The sequence below is a fragment of the Sarcophilus harrisii genome, chromosome 4 (genome assembly GCF_902635505.1).
Source record: "Sarcophilus harrisii chromosome 4, mSarHar1.11, whole genome shotgun sequence".
Classification (NCBI taxonomy): Eukaryota; Metazoa; Chordata; class Mammalia; order Dasyuromorphia; family Dasyuridae; genus Sarcophilus; species Sarcophilus harrisii.
Genome location: NC_045429.1, coordinates 352,042,179 through 352,064,841, shown reverse-complemented (window position 1 = coordinate 352,064,841; position 22,663 = coordinate 352,042,179). Strand labels below are relative to the sequence as shown.

General features: G+C 41.4%; 1 protein-coding gene across 1 annotated transcript in view; it reads left to right on the top strand.

Annotated features, from left to right (window-relative positions):
* TBX4 (T-box transcription factor 4) overlaps positions 1-22,257 on the top strand; it is a 51,582-nt gene extending 29,325 nt beyond the window's left edge. The window contains exons 6-9 of the mRNA XM_031966527.1: positions 13,274-13,426; positions 16,059-16,147; positions 16,468-16,703; positions 20,249-22,257. Coding sequence (XP_031822387.1) covers positions 13,274-13,426; positions 16,059-16,147; positions 16,468-16,703; positions 20,249-20,865 — 1,095 coding nt within the window. The 3' untranslated portion in view covers positions 20,866-22,257. The remainder of the gene's footprint in view (positions 1-13,273; positions 13,427-16,058; positions 16,148-16,467; positions 16,704-20,248) is intronic.
* Positions 22,258-22,663: the final 406 nt, after the last annotated feature.

Sequence of the window (22,663 nt, the reverse complement as noted above, 5' to 3'; positions counted from 1 at the left end):
AGGGAAATGTCCTCACTTTTCCTACCTTTTTTCCCTTCTAGAATAAGGAATAATGGAACCGTTCAAATTATAGCATTTGGATGTTGGAGAAAGCCTAGAAATTGCAGTGGGTAAAAAAAAATTACACTTCTGATAAGGGAAAGGAGGTTGGTCTTCACTCCAGAAATACAGGTTTTTATCTTACCCCACCCCTGGCCTGCTTGTCTTCATGCCTATCAGATCTTCCCCACTGCTCTCCCCACCTTGTCTTTCCTCTTGGACAATTTTTTATGTTAGTTTTGTGAATAACCATTTTTTTGGACTAGTAGGAAAGTTCCTTGGACTATCCTTTGGGAATATCATTTATTTATAATAATAGCAATATAATAACTAGCCTTTATTTAGCACTTTAAGATTTTCGAAACATTTTACATGGTTTTCTTATTTGATGTTCACAACAACTTTGTGAAGTAGGTATTTTTATTATCCCTATTTTACCAATGAGGAAAACAGGCTATAAAAGGTCACAGAACTCCTAAGTCATCCAGTGTCACATAGCCAGTAGCTGAGGCAGGATTCAATTTCAGATCTTTGGTTTAATTTTAAACTCCAATCTTTAGCATTGGAGCATCCATTTGTACCACCTGTGTAATTCATTCACCTAGCAAGCATTTATTATGTTCCTGCTGAGCATTGGGCACAATGCTTAGCCTGGAGAACACAAAGACAGAAGCAAACAATACCACATTCATTCAATAAACATGAATTTACGAATTATGAAGCGCTTACAATGTACCAGGCTCTGTCCTAATCAGTGGAGATACCAAAAGAGGGAAAAGATAGTCCCTGCCCTCAAGGAACTTACAGTCTAAATGACCCTGGAAGAGATCATGACACTGACAACTTTGTGCAACTTTCCTCACGTAAACCCAATTTATGCATAAATCAAGATTTCACCCATGATGTTATTGGTTTTCAAAAATGAAGGATAAACCACCACCACAACAATTTTTAATAGGTTCATACTGACTGGAAAGGAAGTCAGGTCTGGATGGATTAATACAGAAGGACAGATTGACTCATAGGGGCACTACTAAACCCTTATGGTGAAGATTCCCATTGGATAGCTCTGCTTTAGGTTCTCACTTATCCTATGGGCATGGCATCTTTTTGGTGATAGAATTTGCCAGTGGGACATTTCAAGTATCTTCTCCTCATGGTACATTGGAAAGTTTAACTGGCCTTAGGGTTAGCTCTGTTATTCAGGTTAATTCTAACACATTATATATATATATATGTATATATATATATATATATATATATATATATATATATATATAAAATAGCATTTTCTGTTGTATCAAAGAAATGAAAACTAAGGCAGTTCCCATCAGTCTGGGGAGTAGCTGAACAATTATGACATATGAATGGGGAAATGTTATTTTGAGGCAGGAAGAACAAGGGTATTTGCCCCATTAAGTGAGCCAGGAGAGAGCCTCCCACTGGAGTTGACCATCCAGTAATGGATCTCCAGATGTCCCCAAGCACTGAGCAGCTCTACCTCTCCCCACAGCCACCTCCCAAATTGACATGTCTGGAAAGTGCGAGGAAAACAAATTACCCTAAAGGTTTTAGAGTTGGAAGTGACATATATCTGGCCCAACTCCTTCATTTTTGAGATGGAGAAACTGAGACCTAAGATCACCCAAGTAGGTCAGATCTGAATTCACCCAAAGGCCACTGGCCCCAGAGTCAATGCTCTCTGAATTGTCTCCATGCTTTAGAGTTGGAAAAAATCTCGAGACTATTTGTCTAACTCCATACATTTTATAGAAGGAAAATGAGACTCAAAAGCAATTTGTCTATAGTCATTCTGCCAAGGACAGCAAGGTGGTTCAGTGGATGGATTGCTGGGGCTGGTGTCAGGATTCATCTTCATGAGTTCAATTCTGGCCTTAGATACGTAGTAGTTGTGTGACCCTGGGCAAGTCACTTAAGTCTGTTTGCTTCAGTTTCCTCATCTGTAAATTGAGCTGAAGAAGGAAATGACAAGAGACTCTAGTGTCTTTAACTCCAAATGGGATCAGGAGTCAGGCACAAGTGAAAAATAGCATGCGACCATAATGTCAAGATCTAAACCCAGATCTCCTTGACTCCAAATTCAGTGTCCTCTACACTATACCCCAGGCCTATTGCATAGTCCCACGCTGGTTGGCTGTATGTTTGTAGGAGGGACATTCACCCCAATGGAAAGTAACAGAAATAGAATTTCAAAGCTGTTTTTGTGCTAGGGAAACTTAGGTGGGCAGTGTCTGGATGGATGCACTGTTTGTGTGGGTCTGGTGTGTTTATACAGGTGGACCCAGAAATGTACAAGCAATTGCTTTCTGTAGCAGAGAAACAAGAGGCAGAGCTAAAGGTGTTCTAAAGACATGAGAGTTCCTGTTGGCTGAGGTCTAGGACAACAGGATGAGTGAACTAGCCTTCAAATGGGACCAGGGAGCTGGACAAAGAAGAAGAGATGAATGACCTGAGAAGGTCAGCTTTTCAGCATGTTTTATGGAAAAAAAGACATTGATTCTTTGCAGGAAGGGTCTTGTGGGATGGATAATTAAAAAACAGCCCAATTAAATCTCTTCACCCCAAGGAAATCATAATGAAGATCCATGCTGTATTTAATTTGAAATTTAAATATTGCTAATCCTGGGTCTCTTCATCTTTATCTCCAAACCTCTTCAGCTAATGGGATAGAAAAAAATAAGAACTTGGGAGACAAAGCCTAACCTTATGTTCCTAGTAATTCATTCAACGGGTGTCCACTGAGTACCTTTGGAGGACAAGAGCTTGGCCTTCCTTTATGGAGGTCTCCATAGAGTTCAAGCCCATGCTTTTTACTTAGTGAGATTTCTTTAATTCCAGGACAGTATAGAGAGAATTGGGCAGTGGAATCCAGCCAGCCAGAGACCCTTTGCCAGAATAACTGAGTTGTTTGACTCCTTTTTTGAACTATACAACTTGCCTAGTGATCTTGATCCATTCACTCACATTTCTCATCTCTCTCATCCTTAAAATGGAGATCACGATCTTTTCCAGGGATACCTAAGAAGGATGTTGAGGATAGATTGTGGAGGCAAATGATAAAGGTTTGGAAGGCAGCTTTTAAAAATATGAAATTGAATCTCCTAAATACAGCTTTTTAAAAAAGTATATGTAAAATTTTACATAACAATCTTAACAGTACCCTAAAGGTTTCCACTTCTTAACTTCCTTCTGCTCCCTTCTATGTATAATTTAAACTTTTACTGAAACTTTTTTTGATCATACATTTCCCTCAGTCACTATCCCCTGCTCTCTGTAAAAGCCCCCTTCTGTAACAAAAAGTTACAGCCAAGAAAAACAAATTCACATATTAGTTGAGTCTAAATATTTATGTAGAGCTTTAAGGTTTGCAAAGTGCTTAAATAATACATTATCTCATTTGATCTTCACAACAATCCTGGAAGGTAGGAGGGATGATTATCTCTGTTTTACAAATGTGAAGACTGAGGCCAAGAAAGATTAAATGGCTTGTGTAGAGTCATATAGCAAGTGCCTGAGGGAGGATTTGAATTCAAGTCTTCCTGACTTCAAATCCAGAACTCTATCTGCTTTGCCATGTGGATACTTCATTCTGCAATATCTCTCTGGAGTTTTGATGGATCATTGCATTGATCTAAATTCTTTCAAAGTTGTTTTACTTTACAACACTGCAGTCATTGCATGAATTGTTCTCTTGATTCTGCTAATTTAACTTCATATGATTCTTTCTAGGTTTCTCTGAATTTATTCTTTCCATCATTTCTTAAGGCTGTAACAGTTCATTGCATTCATATGTCATAGTTGTTCAGCTACTCCCCAAAATGATGGGAATTGCCTAAGTTTTCATTTCTTTACTACAACAGAAAATGCTATTATAAATATTTTTATATATGTGACTCCTTTCCTTCTGCCTTTGACCTTTTTGAAGAATATGCTTACTACTTACAACACTGGATTAAGGATATTCAGTTTAATGACTGGAAAACATAGTTTCAGAGAAATTGCTTTACAAGATAGTTGGAACATCACAGTTCCACCCACAATACATTAGTATGTCTGTCTTCCCAAATTATGCCCTCCTTCACTTAAATCCAATTCACTTACACTTGAATATCATGGCATCACCTCGCTGATGGCATGGTCCTCTTCAAAAACAAAAGATAAAACAACTATAACTCCAATATTTGTCATTTCCCTTTTTTTTTTTTGTTATCTTTGCTAATCTAATGCCTGTGAGCTAGAACCTCAGTTGTTTTAATTTGAATTTATTTTATTATTAGTGATTAGTAACAGCTGCTTCCTCTTTCAGCTTTCTTTTGTACATTGTCTTTCTCAAATAGCATGTAAACTTTTGGGAGGCAGAAACCTACCTTTATTTTTTTTCTCTACTCATATTCCCAGGGTTTAGAACAGTGCCCAGTACACAGTAAATACTAAATAAGTTTTTCTTGACCATCCATGATTTTGGAACACTTTTTCATATGATTAATTTCATATCTTGAATTTCTTCCTTCTCCCCCCCCCCCAAGGCAAATGGGGTTAAGTGATTTGTCCAAGATCACATAAGTGTCTAAGGCTAGATTTGAACTCAGGTCCTCCTGACTTTAGGGCCGGTGCTCTATCGACTGTGCCATTTAGCTGCCCCTTGCATTTCTTCTTTTTGAGAACTGATCACATTCTTTGACATATATCTATTGGGCAATGCTCTTGATATGGAGTCATATCAATTTCCTGTATATCCTGGATATCAGACATTTGTTGGAGAAATTTGCTGCAATTAACTCTTTCCCTTCTAATTCTAATTACATTGATTTTTTTTGTGGAAAAATGTTTCAACTTTATGTAATCAACATTGTCATTTTATTGGGGAGCCCTCTATCCTTTCTTCTGTAACAGGAATGAAGAGATTGGGACTTAACTGGGCAGAAACCTTGTAGGATCCTCTCCTGGATTTTCTGTCTCTCTTCTTGGAACTGTTCTGGCTTGGTTAGTCTTGTAGGTTTCCTCTATCTGTCCATGCATAGTTCCTCCAATATTTGTCATTTTCCCTTTTTTTGGTCATCTTTGCTAATCTGATACATGAGCTAGAATTTCAATTGTTTTCATTTGGATTTATCCTAGCCCCTTTTAGTTTTCTATTGTGTATGGCTTTCCTAATTGGAATGTAAGTGTCTTGGGGCAGGGATTTTTTTTTTTTTTCTTATTTGTACCTTTGGACCACTGAACTTTTCCCTCAGCTGAGGTAGCTTGATATTGTGGATCAGTGGATGATTGACAATCACTCCTCCCTCTGACCTTTGTGTATTGTACTGACTGGTCTGCAGGCAGTCTTCTTGTTGAAGAGTCTTCTTACCTAGAGGAGAGAGGTCTTATGACTTTTACTGAGGTGGCTTATCTGCAGCTTCTTCGCTCTCCACATCATGGATTGCTCTGAGGGTTTGGATACTTTAGTTCAGGGCACATATGCCCTAGACATCTGTATGACTGATTTCACACTAAATGCAGATCTGGGCTTGGCCTGAAAGATCATCCTGTAATTTGCTATTAAGGAACTGGTCTGGTTTTTTACTTCTCAAAAATAGGTGGGTAGGCTTTATTGACACCTTCTGCTTTCATATCAATCATTTCTAGATAGACTCAGATCTTCTCCTATAGAATACAATATCAAAAAAAGCCCCCAAAACCAACCAGTTAAGCAGCTCGATTTAATTCAGTGACTGTCTTTGGCAGTATATGCAATATTTTGCATCCAGAGTTCCCTCCTATTCCATCCCAACTTTCTACTGAAAGGAGCTCTTCTTTAGATCCTATGTTGGCCACTGCAATTACTTAGCATTGGTTTTTCATTTAAATGATCATAAGTATTGTGCATCTTGTTTCTTTCTTTTTTTTTTTTAGCATTTATTTTCTCATTAAAAAAGAATGCTAAAAATAAATAATAAAAGAAAAAAGAATTTGTTTTTTATCTTTCTGAGATAAGATCTTAGACTTTTTACAGTAATATATGTAACATCACTAAATAAATAACTCACCTTACTATCTCACTTCACCTTTTCCTCATTATTCTTCCCACTTTCACCCACTTTATCATTTTCTTGACAATAATCTTGTGAGGTCTATTATATAAATATTATATAAGTATGATCATACCCATTTTACAGATGAGGAAATTGTAGTAACTAGAGTAAGGAAGGATAGGAGACTTGTATCTGAAAAACCTTTCTGGGTTGTGGTTTGAGACTGGGAAAAATCACTATCCTTCTCCAGACTTCTGTTTCTTTTCACTTTCAATACAGTCTCTGTGGAGTATTTTTTTGGTATGACATTTGTGAGAGAGAACTGGCAATTCCTATGATGGGAAAAGTTAGTGTCCTTATTCTAAACCAAACAGGAATGGTTCATTCAGTCCTGACCAAGTATGGAACAAATTTCTCAGCCCCCATCAGCTTTTTCAAAGCTTTTCATTTACCTGGTATTAGCAGTGATCCTCCCAGGTGGAAATGATCTTTCCTTTCCCAGCCTCAAAGAGCAAGTACTTTGAACCTCTCTTTTTAAAAGAAAAAAAAGATTTATTGATGCTCTGGGTTGTTACATCACAGTTATTTCCAAATATTGCCCTCCCCACAGGGAGCCTTTCCTGGTAATAAAGAAAATAATTTCTGAAAGCAAATGTAAAATTCCATGCTCATCTCTTTAATGAAAAGTGGGAGTAGATTTCTCTTTTGTTTCTATGATATTCTTTGTTGTTATTGTTCAGTCATTTTGTGCAACATTATATGTTATATGCATACATTTTGTGAGCCCATTTGGAGTTTTCCTGGCAAAGATACTGAAGTGGTTCTCTAGCTCATTTTACAGATGAGAAAACTGAGGCAAACAGAGTTAAATGGTTTGCTGAGGGTCCCAGTGTCTGATAGTCAGTGTCTGAGATTTGAACCTGTGAAGATGAGTCTTATTGACTCTGTCCACTTTGCCACCTAGCTGTGCCTTCATTCTGTTCTATTTTTAAACATGGACTCTGTAAAACATTAGACTATTCTTTTTTTCATAATAATCATTGGATGATCATTGTATAATATTTCATATTTGTGTGTTACTATAACTCCGTGGGATTATAATTCCAATGAGATAAAGATCATGACCCATTTAAAAATGATTTCTTCCATAGTGTTTTGCATTTAAATACATTTATAAATAATTCAAATGAAATATCCAGAAAACTGTCACCAAGTACAAAAATCTTAAAAATTTGACACTAATGGGTGGAATTCTTTCTAAAGTAGATGATAGTTGTTCCTGTTGTTTCAGCCAGAGTAAGTTTGTTCATAATAACATAAGTTTGATTCTATTTTAAGATTCCAGATCATTAGTATTTTGATACTTTGAGGAACTGATTTTGTCAGTGGGTCTTCTCTCCATGGACACAGATCACAGCTCTTCTAAACCTTAGTAAACAGTGTTCATGCTATGATAAGGGGAAAAATATTTGATAATGAACTGGGTTGGTCATTGTAGTATATATGTAACTTATCACTAATCCTGCATTTGCGGTCATTATTATGAATATTCATTATCTGTTAGTAAAAGCCACATAGTCTATGGATAACTAAGTAGCATAATGGATAGAGCATAAGGCTAGGAATCAGGAAAATTCATATTCCTCACTTCAAATCTGGCCTCAGAAACTTAATAGCTGTATGACCCTGGACAATTACCTCAGTTTCCTCATCTGTAAAATGAGCTGGAAAAGGAAATGACAAACCACTCCAGTATCTTTTCCAAGAAAATCCCAAATGGGGGTCCAGAACAGTCAGACATGATTGGAATGATTAATTCAACAGCAGAGTATATGGAGAGCTTTTCCACTAAATGGCCCCAGGTTTTTTTACTTTGTAAGTTCTGACTGCTTTTCATAGTTTTTTTTTTTTTCTTCTCATTCATCTCAATCTAGCTGTTTTATATATATATATATATATATTTAAGAAGTAATTGAGATTAAGTGACTTGTCCAGGATCACACAGCTATTAAATGTCTGAGGCTGGAGTTGAACTTCTGAGGCTAGGGCCAGTGTGCTCTCCACTGCTCCATCTTGCTGCCCCTATCATATCACTTCTTGATATTTTCAGGAAAGTACACCTTGCCCTATCTTCGGTTTTCTACATCTAATCTGCTGTGAATTAAAAAGTCACATAAGAAAAGCTATTAGATCATACAAAAGATTAAGAGTAAGCCAGTAGGGCTGAGTCCGGATAGCTTGTTTTTTGTATTGTTGTTATTGTTTTTTAACTTATTCTCTTCTGAATACATAACACAGACTTTTTGATATTCTGTTTTTTAACTTCCAATAATTTTTTCTTAATTCTGAGTTCAGAGCTTAGAGAGTTAAACCTTCAATATAAACAGCATGAAATAACAATTTCTTAGGAAGCACATGATTTATTTTTTTAAAATAGTTTAAATAAATCATGGTAATAATTTACTCAAGAAGCTTTAACTCTGGCCTTCAGTTTCTTCCTCGCCTGGACCTTTTCACTTTGCAAACTCTTCATGTTCAGGGCCAGAGCCTTAGGTATTTGGATGATTCTTGGGCTAGCCTAGGAGGCTGGAAATCTAGCACTATAAAGACCGATCATATCCCTCCTTTCCTCTGCTTCCTTAACAATTTCCTAGAACAGACCTCCATGCCAGTGTTCCTTTCCCTAAGCAAGCTGACTTCTCTCTTTCTTTTTTCTCTCTTTCAGTCTCTCTTCCCTTTCTTTCCCTTTCATCTTTCTTATGTCCTCCTGGTAGGCACTTAACCGTTGCTATTGTTGTTTGTCCTTCATTTCCATGACATCAGGAAGGGGATGCCATGACATGCAAATAAATTGGATTTAAGTGAGGGAGGGCTGTGCAAGGTCATCAGTCTTCCTATCTTCCCTAGAGCCATCTGGTTCCAGAGGCTAGATATAGATCAGGAGGACTGGAGATGGCCCTGGATGCAGTGGGAGACCTTGGCCTATTTTTAAGCCAAGGTCTTCAACAGGTCTTAGTTTGACTTAATACATGTTTATTGACTGATTAGCTGTCTGGTGGTCTCTGTGTTCCTATCTCTTTCTCTGTCTCTCTTTGAGAACTTTAACCCCAATTTCCCCAGTGAATCTAAGGCTTGTTCTTTCACTATTTAATAAGTTACTGACATTCCTCCAGACCCACTCCCCCACTGCTACCCCAACTCCCTGTTTGGAGAATGGATCTTAGTTAAAAATTTCCACTCCATAATCCTCTAGGTCTAGTCTGGTCCTTTCTCCCAGACATTCAGGGTTCTGCTTCCTTCATTAGGATAGACAGCATGCTACATTCAAGATTGACACTATTGATAATAGTTTAACAATAACTTACATTGGGACCATAGTTAACCAGAGGAACCATATAGGAACACAAGAGCTGCAATGCTAAGCATTAGACACTTGGAAAACAATAAAGATTATATATATGGAAGCAAAAGAGAGAGATGTGTGATCAGTGAAAATAGCTAAATAGAATCATTACATAAGTACACTTGGGAGGCCCTGACTAACTGGGGATTGTGAGCAAGGGTTAGTTAAGGAAATATTCCAGGAGCAGATGAGGCAGAAGTGGGACTAGCTGGGCTAGCTGAATGTTGGTTCCTACTGGAAGTGCTGTCCCCATGGCAGCTACCAACCCCTGGCCTTTCCCTGTATCCTGGTGACTCTTCCCACCAAGCAGATAAACCACTGCCCCTAGACCATCTCTCTGCACAACAGATTGTTGTGCCTTTCAAGGGGCTGTTCTTCTCTCCTATCCCCAAGAAGGACAAAGATCAGGCTGCCCCCTCCCCCTGGGCTTACCTGACCCACAGTCAAAGTACTGTGCTACTCATTTCGAAGCTCCTTCCTCCTTGTTTTTGTACAGACCTGGGAGCTCTCAGTGAGGAAGCACCTCAGCCAATGCAAACCGGTAGCTGGTCTATAGTCTTAAATTATAGTCTTAGAGCATTGAAATGAAATAATTCCTCCAGGGTCACAGAGTCTGTATCAGAGATAAGAAAGATTTGAACCTGATATTTTTCTGGGAGGGCTGGTATTTTGACTACTCTGCGATGCTGTCTCTCGCTTCTCATCCCCTTGTTTCTCTATTAAAGTCTTCCCCTGATGTCTCATGGTATTGTAGAGAACCTTTTATACAGGAGTTTGTGGCCATCTCCTCTGACCTATAGCTGAGGTGGAATTCTGATAATGTGGGTTATCTAGACTTTGTTGGAATACCTTTCCTGAGCAATACTTAGTACCTCCTAAGATCGCCTATGGGTCTTTAAGGCGGCTCTAATGCTGAGGTGTTCCTCAACCTCTGGCCTAAATCTGCTTCCCTGTCCTACAGCCATTGCTGCTGGCTGTCTGAGTTGGATCCCTCTTTGTCAAGTTATCTCTTCAACCAACCTTGACCCAAGCTTCTCAGGAGATGTTCTTGTCTCTTGCTATGGCTGGTTCTGAGTGTTTTTGAGGAGTGTTCCTTTTTTCCTTGGTGCTAGTCAGATTCTCAGGGGTTAAACTCCTCAAGAATACTCAGCATTTAGTGGGTGTCCTTGGTGGACCTGCCTTCCCCTCTGGAGGGGGTCAGGAGCTGGAGAATAAAGATCTAGAAAATGGCACTTAGTTAAAGGAAAAGGAACTTTAAAAGGGAAGGGATTCTGGCAGGTCTAGTCCAGCCTACCTCAGCCATGACCAGCAGTTAAATGGTTACAGACATGCTGATAAAATGCCCCAAATTCCTGGTCTAGCCTCCGGTGGGGAGGGTGTCTGGCAAATGTCAACAATAAAAAATGCATTTTAATGGCACATAATGCAGCCGCTACCGTAGGGAGAGCCCAGCGAGGCCAGATGAAGCAGGTTTGAGCAGTGGTAACTACTGAAGGACACTCCTGGGAGCTTGGACACTCTCTATACTTGGAGTCTTGCTGAGTTGTGACCCACAGGACTCCCAAGTCCCAGAGGAGCTAAAGCGGGGCTTGGGAACAAGAGCCTCGGCCTGGGACATCCTTCTTGTTCAACTGAGTTGAAGAAGTAACTGATGTGACAGGGTCAGTAACTGACCCCAGAGTTTGATTATCTGTCTCCTTCTATCTTAGGCTGAGTTAATTCTGCTCTATGCCCTGAAATGACAGCTGTTACTTCCTGGGGATGAAGTTCTCTTCAAGAAAATCCTGAGGGTTTAGAGGCAACAAGATTTTTTTGGCTTAGAATGTTCTCTTTCTTTTCCAGAAAGAGGGAAGTGACTAGGATGAGTGGTACTCAAGGTTACAGATTTAGAGTTGAAAGGGATTTTAGGGATTACTCAATCTAATCCTTTCATTTTACAGATTAGGAAACTGAGGGCTTATGAGATATGTAGAAGCACAGATTTATACCTAAAGTGTGAGGTTTTTATCTTAGAGGTCCAATCCTCTCATTTTACAGATGAGGAAACTGTGGCCAAGGTTCATAGAAACATGACTCTAGAGCTGGAAGGGACTTTAGAGATGAAATAATCTAATCTCTCACTTTACAATTTAACAAACTGATCCTGGGAATGAGGAAAGAAGGGGAAAAAAGGAGAAAACAAGATAGAGAGTAGACAGAAAAGCAGAAATGAAGGGAAGGGGGAGGAATAGTTTTACTGCCAGATTCTATGGAGCAGAATGCCCAGAGCAGAAGCTCGGTCTGGCCACCCAGCCTGTGTTGGCCCCCTCAGGGAGAGAGAGCAGCCAGTGTGGTCACCGGTTTAGTGCTGGCACTGGTGCATTTTAAACTCTGTTAAGGATTTTCTTTGAGTTCTCAGCTGCCCACCTTTGCACCCCCAGCTCTTAACAGTACTTTACTCCTAGCAAGTGCTTAATGAGTTTCTTGACTAGTTGTAGAGCAAAATATGCACACTTATGTTAGCATTTAAAGCTCTCCACGATGACTTCCCCCCTGCCTCTCCAGTCTCATTTCCCATTACTCCGCAAACAGAACTTGTTCCCTGAACTCAACAGTTCACCTTGTGGTCCTTACCAGGCCATGCCCCATGACCCCCATCCCCCATCTCCTCTCATCTTTCCTTATTCAGCTCAGGGATCATCTCTTTTATGAGGCCTTAGAATCACTTTACAACTGAGGCACTAAATTCATATTCATAATAATCTTTTAGTATAATAATATAAAAGCGTTATTATAACACTTTTCTTCCCAGTCTATTTCTCAAATATTGGGCATTCACTTTTTTTTTCCAGTTTTTGTCACAATAAAAAGTGTTGGAATAAATTTTTTGTATATTTATTACCTTTCTCTGTCTTTGATCTTTTTGAGGTACATGAATAAAAAAAAATACTGGATCAAAGAGTTTACTCAGATTGGTGACTTTTTGTATATGGTTTCAGATTGTTTTCCGTGATAGTTGAACCAAGTTGAGATCACAACAGCAATGCATTCATGTACCTGCCTTTCAAGATCCCTCCAACAATTGTCATTTTCATCTGTGCCATCTTGACAGGAGTGAGGTGGAACCTCAGACCTGCTCTCATGTGCTTTTCTTGATTACTAGTGATTTGGACCATGTTGTCATTTCTCTTCAGGGCCCCCTGTCCCCTTTTTAAATCTTCCTCAGTTATTACTTTTCTTCTTCCTCAAACATCCCTAGATTCCCTTGGTCTGATCTCTGTCCTTTGTTTCCCTTACAGGCTGTAATGACTTATATTTATTGGTGTACATGTTGTATTTCTCTGGGGGAAAATAAGTTCCTTGAGGACAAGGACTGCTCTGTTGGTCCTTTCTTTAATAAAACAAGCATTTATTTCTTCTCTATCTACCTTCCCCTCCCACTGTTAAAAGAAAAACAAAGCCCTTATGATAGATGTTTACTGTCAGAAGAGACAGATTCTCACAGTGGCCATGTCCAATGGTCATGTCAATCTATATTCTGAGTCCATCCCCTTTCTTCTGGGAGGTGGGTACGTTGCTTCATCATCAATCCTCTGCAGTTGGAGATGGTTGTCAAACTGATGAGAGTTCTTAAGTCTTTCAAAGTTGTTTGTCTTTATGATAACAGTTATTATAGAAATTGTTCTCCTGCTTCTACTTACCTCATTCTGAATCAATTGGTTGTCTTCATGTCCCAGCTCCACTGAATTGCAGTGAATCTGCAGGAAAAGCAGGTCTTAGACTTCAAGATGCTCATGGCATTTCCTTCTTTTTTCAGATCATTCTCAACTCCATGCACAAGTACCAGCCTCGGCTGCACATCGTGAAGGCTGATGAGAACAATGCCTTTGGCTCCAAGAACACGGCCTTCTGCACACATGTGTTCCCAGAGACCTCCTTCATTTCGGTGACTTCCTATCAGAACCACAAGGTAGAGCGAGCGTTCTTCCTGCTTGCTTTGATTACCAACCCGCATCCTGCCTGCCCCTGTCCTGGGAAGGGATCCAGGAGACCAGACATGTCACCCACCCTGTTAATAGGGAACAGGCTGAGCAGTGCCATTGGCATGGAACGGAGGAAACCTAAGGTCTCGGCACATAACCCAAAAGAGTGAGGAAGCGTCGCTGAGGACACCAGGTTCTCACTGAAGCCTTTAGGGGTACCTGGCCCTGTTTCTGGTTCTCTACTTAGACAAGTCTCTTTCCTAGTGTCAGTTCCCCTACTCTAGATCAGCCCTAAGGATCCATCCGGCCTATGTCTGTGTTCTATAAGACTCCTCTGATAGTGGGAAAAGCCACCTAAGCCAGGGCCCACAGCCATGGGGGTGCCTCTCAGATCAGCAAGCAAATCTAATAATGACCTGGAAGAATCAGAAATCTGAAGCAAAACATGACACTTTATGTTTTGGGAGTGAGACAAGGAGCGTCTCACTTAGGGAGTGAGACAAGGCACACACTGAGAAACATTGGGCATGGATTGGGGGTGGATTCACTTCAATTTTTTTTTCTTTACCCCCTCTCTTTTCTTGGAGTATGACTAGTTATTGCAGAAATTGTTCTCCTGATTTTATCCATTTCATTTTGAATGAAGTAATTCTGATCTAGCTCTGGCTACAGCTCGCTGGGGAGGAGGTAGACTGAGGAAAAAATGCCCAAGAAGTAGGGAATCTGCCCATTTGAAAGATGACTGGAAGAGAACCTTGCCCCCAGGGGCTGGCAGCTCCATTCCTTCCAATTAGTCAGAATGGGCAAGCTGAGCTCATTCTGTGTCTATCTCTCTTATAAATCTTCCTTCCTCCTCAAATCTCCTGCTCTTATTCTCGATGCCATAGGGAACGAGTAGATGCCAACTTTGGTGTCCTGGATCCCTTGGTTCCTCTGATAGGTCTGCAGAGTTAAACTAGTTCCTTTTGGTTTGAACCATGGGCTTTGAATAGCTCCCATATGACAATGGAGCTGGGACCTCTTAAGCTTGAGGCAGTAGAATACTCTTATAAAAGGAGGGTTTGGGTGACTTAGGGATTTGGGAGAAGCTGTGAGTGGGTTGTGGCAAGGATAATTAAGACAGCTTTACTTCTCTCTGGTTATTTTGAAATGGCTGATCCCTGAGCAAACTCAACAGATTGGGATATTTGAGACTTGCTCACTTGGGACTCTCCTTTGGGACCAGAGGATCTTTCTCTGTCGCAGATCTTCTGGAATGTTGGATTTGCTAATTGAGTCTGAGCACTTTGATCCAGTGAGGGCAGCTAGGTTTGGCCGTGGATAGAGCACCAGGAAAACCTGAGTTCGAATATGATCCCAGATAGTTACTGTGTAAACTTGAGCAAGTCACTTAATCCTGTTTGCCTCAATTTCTGCATCTATAAATGTGCTGGAGAAGGAAATGGCAAAGAGTATCTTTACTAAGAAAACCCCAAATGGGGTCATGAAATCAGACATGACTGGAAAATGACTGAACAACAACTTTGATCTAGCATCCACTTTCCCCATGATTTCATAAAAATAGGTACACTGATCTTGCCCAGCGTAGAATCTTTACTTGTTCTTCTCTCCCTCCATTTTTTCCTGTTACCTTTGGGTGTTCTTGTATTCATCACGGCTACCATTACTTCTTTATAATGACAGGTAGGATGAATTTCTACTTTCATTCAAGCACTTTTCCAACAGGGAATTCTTGGCTCTCTTCCAGAGTTGTATCCCATTTCTTCAACAAAATGGTAATGTAGGGCCAGGTTATTTGTGGAGAGAAGGTGTTAGATTGGCAATGGAAATAGCAGAAAATGGACAGGTCAGACCACTGCTAAAACAATACTGAGCCCTCCCCACAAAATGAAGAAAGATGGAGTTATGGGATATTGAGGTCAGGGAAAGTTAGTAAGAGCCTCTCAAAGCTAGACCAAGAAGGGATGGTCTCCTACATAACTCCTGCCCTTGAATCCATATTTGTCCAAGAAAAGGACATTTTATGAGATGGCTATGAAATGAAACAAGCAAGAAAAGAGAACAAAAGAAAGTCCAGATTGAAACATTGACAAGTAGGACAGCTTTGAAAGTTACAGGTTGACAGGGCAGGGTGCATCACTCCAACATTCATCCCTTTGGATAAAAGGAATAAATAGGTGTCTTGTTGTAAGATCCAAAGTTAACCACAGAGGAAATGACTTGTAAACAGAACTGGCTAAAATCTTTCAAATTCCTTTACCCCAGGCATTCATCCATTTCTCTCTCTCTCTAACATGAAGTCATGATTAAGGACTCCACAGAGCTTTTGGTTATCTGGGTCAGATATATTTATATTTATTAGAAATTAAAACTGATAACATAACATGAAAAATAATTACATTTTCCAAAATAAGAAAATTTAATGAGAAAAAAGTTATAGAATAGATTAATTATACCTTTAACAAGAAAAGCAAATTGTTTATAATAGACACTCACAGTTTGATGTGAGATGTGTAAAAATTAAAAAGGGCATGAAGCAGGTGCCTTGACTCTGAATCATTAAGAGTATATTCTAGGAAGTAACTATGTCAGTAACTCTTCTGTTTCCTTCTTGGACAGATCACACAACTGAAAATCGAGAACAACCCATTTGCCAAAGGATTTCGGGGCAGTGATGACAGTGACCTGCGTGTGGCTCGCTTACAGAGGTGTGAGAGGACAAAGGCCCTGTCTTCAGTTGTTCATAGCCAACATAGCCAACAATTATATAGGGGTTTGAGGTGGAGGATAATTTTTCAGGGAAGGGCCCAGGAGTCCAGAGTCTCAGATTGGTCACTTATGAGTTAGGTGACCCAAGCTACATAACATCTATAAGTCTCAGTTTCCTTGACAGTATTCTGCCCTGTTTCTGAGTTGTTCTGAGGATGAAATGAAATAGTGTGAACATACTTTATGAACACAGATACTCTTTACTAGTGGGAAAGAGTTTTTATTTATCTTTCTCTCCCTTCTCCCTTCCCTCTTATAGCAAAGAATATCCAGTGATTTCCAAGAGCATCATGCGGCAGAGACTTGTCTCCACTCAGCTTTCTGCTAAGCCCGATGTAAGCCCCTTACATGGAGCCCATCAAGCGCTCCAGCACTATCAGTATGAGAATGGGGCACATATGCAATTTGCTGCCGCCGAAGGGCAAGAGCTACCCCTTAACACCTTCCCAGGGCAGAGAGACTCAGGGCTGTTCTATCATTGCCTGAAGAGACGGGGTAAGTGACTATCTCTCAGAACTGAAATCCTGGGAGGGTTGGAGAAAAAGAAGAAGGAAATAAGGAAGGGAAAGAAGGAGGGAGGGAAGGAGAGAAAGAAGAAGGAAGAAAGGAAATAAGGAAGGAGGGAGAAAAGAAGGAAGGAAGGAAGGAGGAAAGGAAGAAGGAAGGAAGAAGGAAAGAAAGACAAAGGGAGGGAGTAAGGAAGAAAGAAAGGAAGGAAGAAAAGAAGGAAGTAAGGAAGGGAGAGAGGAAGGGAGGAGGGGAGAAGGAAAGAAAAGGAGAGAAGGAAGGAAGTAGAGAAGGAAGGAAGGAGGGAGGGATAGAAGCTGTAAATTCCTTGTGAATGGTGATTATTTGATTCTTTATCTACATCTTCAGTGATTGGCATATAGTAGGTGCTTAATTTATGCCTATTGACTGATTGATTAGAGCAGAGATTTTAAGGTTTTTTTTGTGTCATGGACCCCTCTGGTCAAGTGCTGAAGCCTATGAGCCCCTCCTCAGAATCATATTTTTAAATGCATAAAAGAAAAATTACAAAAGAAATTATTATATTGAACCATTATATATTAAAATAACATTATCAAAAGATAGCAAAGTACTTTTTTAAACAAACAAGTTCCCAGAGCCAGAGCTAGAGCTTTCCCTTCACAGGTCCATTCTAGTTGCTCACTCTTCATCACTTTAGAATGGGGTAAGGACTGGGGAGAGAGAGGGACCTACATAAAAGGCTCCCCTGGTCCCAGCTGGGTCCCCTTACTCTCAGCTGCTGTTTCTCCCTTTTCATCTTGTTTCTTGAGCCTCACCAGACATCACTGCCCCCTTGGTTTCTCTGGCTGCCTGTGTTTGGGACTCAAGTTTGCCCTGTGCTGGAGGCTCTTGGCAAAGGTTTGATATGGGAGCAGGCCAAAACATTTGATTAGAATAAGGTTCTTGGAAAATCTCAGTCAAAGACTGAAAAAGAAGAATCATAATTACTAATATTTATAGAGCTGGGCAAGGCACTTAATCCTGTTTGTCTCAGTTTCCTCATTTATAAAATGGGGATAATAAATAATGGCACCTGCGTCCCAGGATTGTTATTAGGACCAAAAGAGAATATATTTATAAATTATTTCACAAAACTTAAAAACTTTATATAATATTGTATCTAGGATATACTATAACATATTTAACATGTATAAGACTGCTTGCCATCTAGGGGAGAGGGTGGAGGGAGGGAAGGGAAAAGTCAGAACAGAAGTGATTGCAAGGGATAATGTTGCAAAAAATTATCCAGACATATGTTCTGTCAATAAAAAGTTATAATTAAAAAAAAAACTTTATATAAGTGGTGATGATGGGCCAGTTAAACAACATAATGGATAGAGCCCCAACTCTTAAGTCAAGAAGATCTGAGTTCAAATCTAGCACCAGATACTGGGCAAGCCACTTACCTCTGTTTGCCTTAGTTTCCTCATCTGTAAAATGAGCAAAAGGAAATAGCAAAATTACTTCATTATCTTTACTAAATAAACCCCCAGTGGGACAACAAAGAGTCACACACAATTAAAATGACTAAACAACAACAACAACAAAAATACTTTACAGCTTGCAAAGCACTTTATATATGTGATCTCTTTTGATCTTTATATAGCTCCATGAAGTAGGATCTGTTATTATCCCTGTTAAAACTGAGAGGTTAAGTCACTTGCCTTGGATCACACAGCTGCTAAGTATTTAAGGCCAGTGATCTATCTACTATGTCCCTGTGTGGGACAATGAAAGAGCAATAGCTCTTATGTCAGAAGAACTGGATTTAAATTCTGACACTCACACTTCCTAGATTTGTGATCTTGAGTTGGTCCTTCCTTGAGTCTCAGTTCCTTTTTTTTTTTTTTTGCAAAATGGACTGATTGGTCTCTAATTCCCTTCCTTCCTTAGATCCATGATCCCAAGCTTCTAGTAATAATCCTACCCCTATTATTGCAGGTGATCCAGATCTGCCCCTTTTAGCCAATTTGCTCATGAATGTACCCGTAAGGGATGTATGTATGACTCAGGGTGGGTGTCTAGGAATGGAAGTGACAAAAGGCATTGTCCTAGAGACTTTTACACCTTCTAAACCTTCTGAAAAAGATGAAACCTTTTAAAGCAATGGTGGTATTATTAGTGCAAAGGACATTGAATTGGGATTGGGCTTAAATTCCAGCTCTGATATTTAATTAATCAGTCAATCAGGAAACATTTATCATGTCCTAGGTTCAGTGTTCAGTCTTGGGGATGCCTGTATGATTTTGGTTAAGTCTTATGTAAAATAAAGGGGTCAGAGAAGTCCTACTGAGATCTCTGGAGAATTTAGGATTAGGTTACAATCTCAGGGCATATCCTCAACCCTTGCTAGACTTCAGTTCTTCCATCTGTGGAATGGGAATGATAGTATTGCCTTTTTCTAATAATCTCACAAAACCAATGAGTTGCTCTCTGTGAAAAAACTTTGGTGTCTCAGAAGAAAAGCAAGACGGACATCTAGGTTATTTTCTCACAACAGAACTTGGGCCAGACTAGGGATGGCTGTCTTTAAGGCATCAGCATAATTCAATTGCTGATCGTTACATAGGGATCCAAACAGCTCTGTAATACCGTGTGTGTGTAAGAGACTGAGGAGAAAGGGGTGAGAGGTAGAGATAAGCAACACTTAGAAAATGGCTACATCACGCTGCTAGTTCATTCCAGCTCCAGATTTCTGCCTAGCATGCTGGGTGGCTGAGAAAGCAAAGGAGTTTTAGAGCAGTTTTCCCCTCCTCCCACTTGCATTTCTATAGCTCTGGGGCCTGAAACATGTCTATAGTCTTCACTGGTTAATATAGAGTCTTTTTCATAGGGATGGGAAGAACACAGAGAAGCACCTGAAAAGGGATTTTTGAATTTGTCAAGAGGGACTATTACAAAAGCACCCTGAGCCCTATCTGGGGTCATGGGAGTAGAGTGGTCAGTTTGGAGGGGAAGTGCACATGTTTGAGGGAGGACCCTCGGGAAGTCCAGCCTGGATTAGTGCACATTAACGCAGCCCAAGCCGTTCTCTCGTAAACCAGCTCCAGGGACAGGGGCAGCTCTGTCCATAAGTCCTCTCCAGCCAGTTTTAGTACAAGGGGAAAACAAGGGATATGAGGTCAGAAGTTTGAGGTTCTGTTCGGCCATCTCCCAGTTGGGTGCCAAGGGTTGTACACCTTTGCAACAAAAACATGACATCTCCTTTAATATTCTCCCCTAAATTTCACCCTGAAAGCACGGCACAGTTGGAGGAGGATTGGAGCTGAAATTAGAAGGCCTCACCGGGAGGTCCAGTCTTGCTCTCGGGCCCCCGGTTAGGCGCTGGTGAAGCCCCCGCACTTTTCCTCCCCCACTCTGCCCGCTGCGTCTCAGCCTCCCCCCCGGAGCCGCGGGAGCAGCCCCCGCGGGGAGGCGAGGGCCGCCTGGTTCCCTCTCGGACGCGGGACTCCGGGGGCCGGAGCTAGTCCCGGGGAAAGGCTCTCGTTAATGCTGCGTTTGTCTTCCTGCAGACAGCACCAGGCACCTCGACCTCCCCTGCAAGCGCTCCTACCTGGAAGCCTCCTCCTCGGTGGGAGAAGATCACTATTTCCGCTCGCCGCCCCCCTACGACCAGCAGATGCTGAGTCCCTCCTACTGCAGCGAGGTGGCTCCCCGGGAAGCCTGCATGTACTCGGGCTCTGGGGCCGAGATGGCCGGCGTGTCGGCCGTGGAGGACCTGCCCCCGCCCCCGCTGAGCTGTAACATGTGGACCTCGGTGGCGCCGTACACCGGCTACAGCGTTCAGACCATGGAGACTGTGCCCTACCAGCCCTTCCCTGCTCACTTTACGGCCACCACTATGATGCCCCGGCTCCCCTCCGTGTCCGCGCCGAGCTCCCAGCCGCCGGGGAACGCTCACTTCAGCATCTACAACCAGCTCTCCCAGGCCCAGGCGCGAGACCGAGGGCCGTCCACCTCGTTTCCGAGAGAGCGCGGGCTGCCCCCGGTGTGTGAGAGGAAACCCCCCTCCCCGCACCTGAACACTGCCAACGAATTCCTGTACTCCCAAAGCTTCTCCTTGTCCAGGGAGTCCTCCTTACAGTATCATTCAGGAATGGGGACCGTAGAGAACTGGACTGACGGGTGACTCTGGGGACGCACCCACCGTGACAGACAGTGTTACTGATCCAGGACATGTTAATCCAGTGTTCATCCCGGGGGAGTAGCCTGCACCATAGAGAAACCTACAGTCGTGCATTTCCAAGGGGGGAAGGGTACATTTGGAGAGCACCTATTTTCTGACCTGCTCCTAAGGCCGCTTCACGAAGGAAGAACAGAGACCCACGAAGTGCCTATAGTTCATCCACGCCTGGCACACCTCTGGCAGTGCCCAAAGGGTGGGAGTTGGGGTGGGAGGGTTGGCCGGGATAAGGGGTGTCTTTGGCAGGTTTCCACAGCACGATCCTGGGGCTGGGCAGTTCCAGAGGGAAATGTGCATGATATTTCAGGGGGGGGATCACCACCGTTTGGGGAGATTGTAGGCATAGATTGGATCTGACTCGAGGCTAGTTTTGGGAAAGAGCCTTCCATAACATTGGTTTTTGGTTCCTCACGATCCCCTTGGAAATCCAAGAAAGGAAAACCTACAGGGGATTCCAACAGGGTCAGGGAGATGACAAGTACCTTAACATAATTTTTTCTAGGTTGTTTTTTTTTTTTTTTTTTTTTTTTTTTTCAGTTTAGAGATAAGCCAGTAAGGAAGTGATCAAGAGCATCTCCTAGAGCTGCTCAGTTTTTGGCACTGCATCCCCCAGCCTTTGCAGCCCATGCGAGCGGGAGAACCTCATCTCTCAGACTCCATCTTCATCCCAGAATTAGCACTCAAGTAATTTAAGCTTCACCCAGATGTGCCAAGAGGAGGCTATTGTGGAGCCAAAGTCAGGCATTGCTTGGAGAGAGTTTCGTCTCCTGGAGAATCCCCACCTTGGAGGGAAGAAACCCAACAGAAATAAAAATGGGAGTTGAGAAAACATTCACTTCTTCCAAAGAATTCAGCTCATGAGCTCAGCCAGAAGCACGAGAAGGATTCTTGAACCAAGCTAAGCCCAGGCAATGATATGGATGTTTTCAACCAATTCACCAGTATCCGACATCACCAGGCTATATGTGTGGCTGGTGTGGACTCTGCAATCCAATTTGGGAAATCACTACACTCTTTGCATGCTGAATAGCTATTTATATATTATATAAATATATATCACCAAGGCAGGCCACATGTCCATTGCAGCTTTGCTTTTACAATCAAAATAATTAGAAAAATGAATGTTGCGAGGGTTTTTGGAAAGACATCTATTTAATATTTTTTAATTACACCTTTTGATGTAAAAACTAAGAACTGGTTAGATAAAACCTATATATACTACAGATAAATCTTTATTAGAAGCCACATTAGATACAGGTGGTGGGGAGCATTAAGTGTTTTATTACATAGCATGGACGTTTTATTTTACATATCGGAACATAAAGCCATTTTTTAAACTACAAACTGTCTGAGTGCATTTCAATAATGACTTTCCCTTTCAGCTCACATGTGGTTTCTGCTGCCCTTTGACCCCACCCCCTTTCCCATGCAACATTTGCTCAGGAGCACACTTGAACTTCTATCTATTTACCCAGCCTGTCGACACCTCCAGCGATACATCAGATGTCATTTCCAAGCAAACAAAAACTCACCCTGAGATCCATCCCGTTGGGCTCCAGATGGGGAGGTCACTGATGAACTTGGTGCTGAAACAGGCTGGAGCCTTCAGATTGCACAGGGGAAGACAGGTTCCTGCCAGGGGCTTCTTCAGTCCACAGCTCCCATTCTCTCCTTGATACAGGGGAACAGTACTGGGAGGGGGTGGGCTGACTGGTAATGCAAGAGAGTCTTTTATAGGATACCC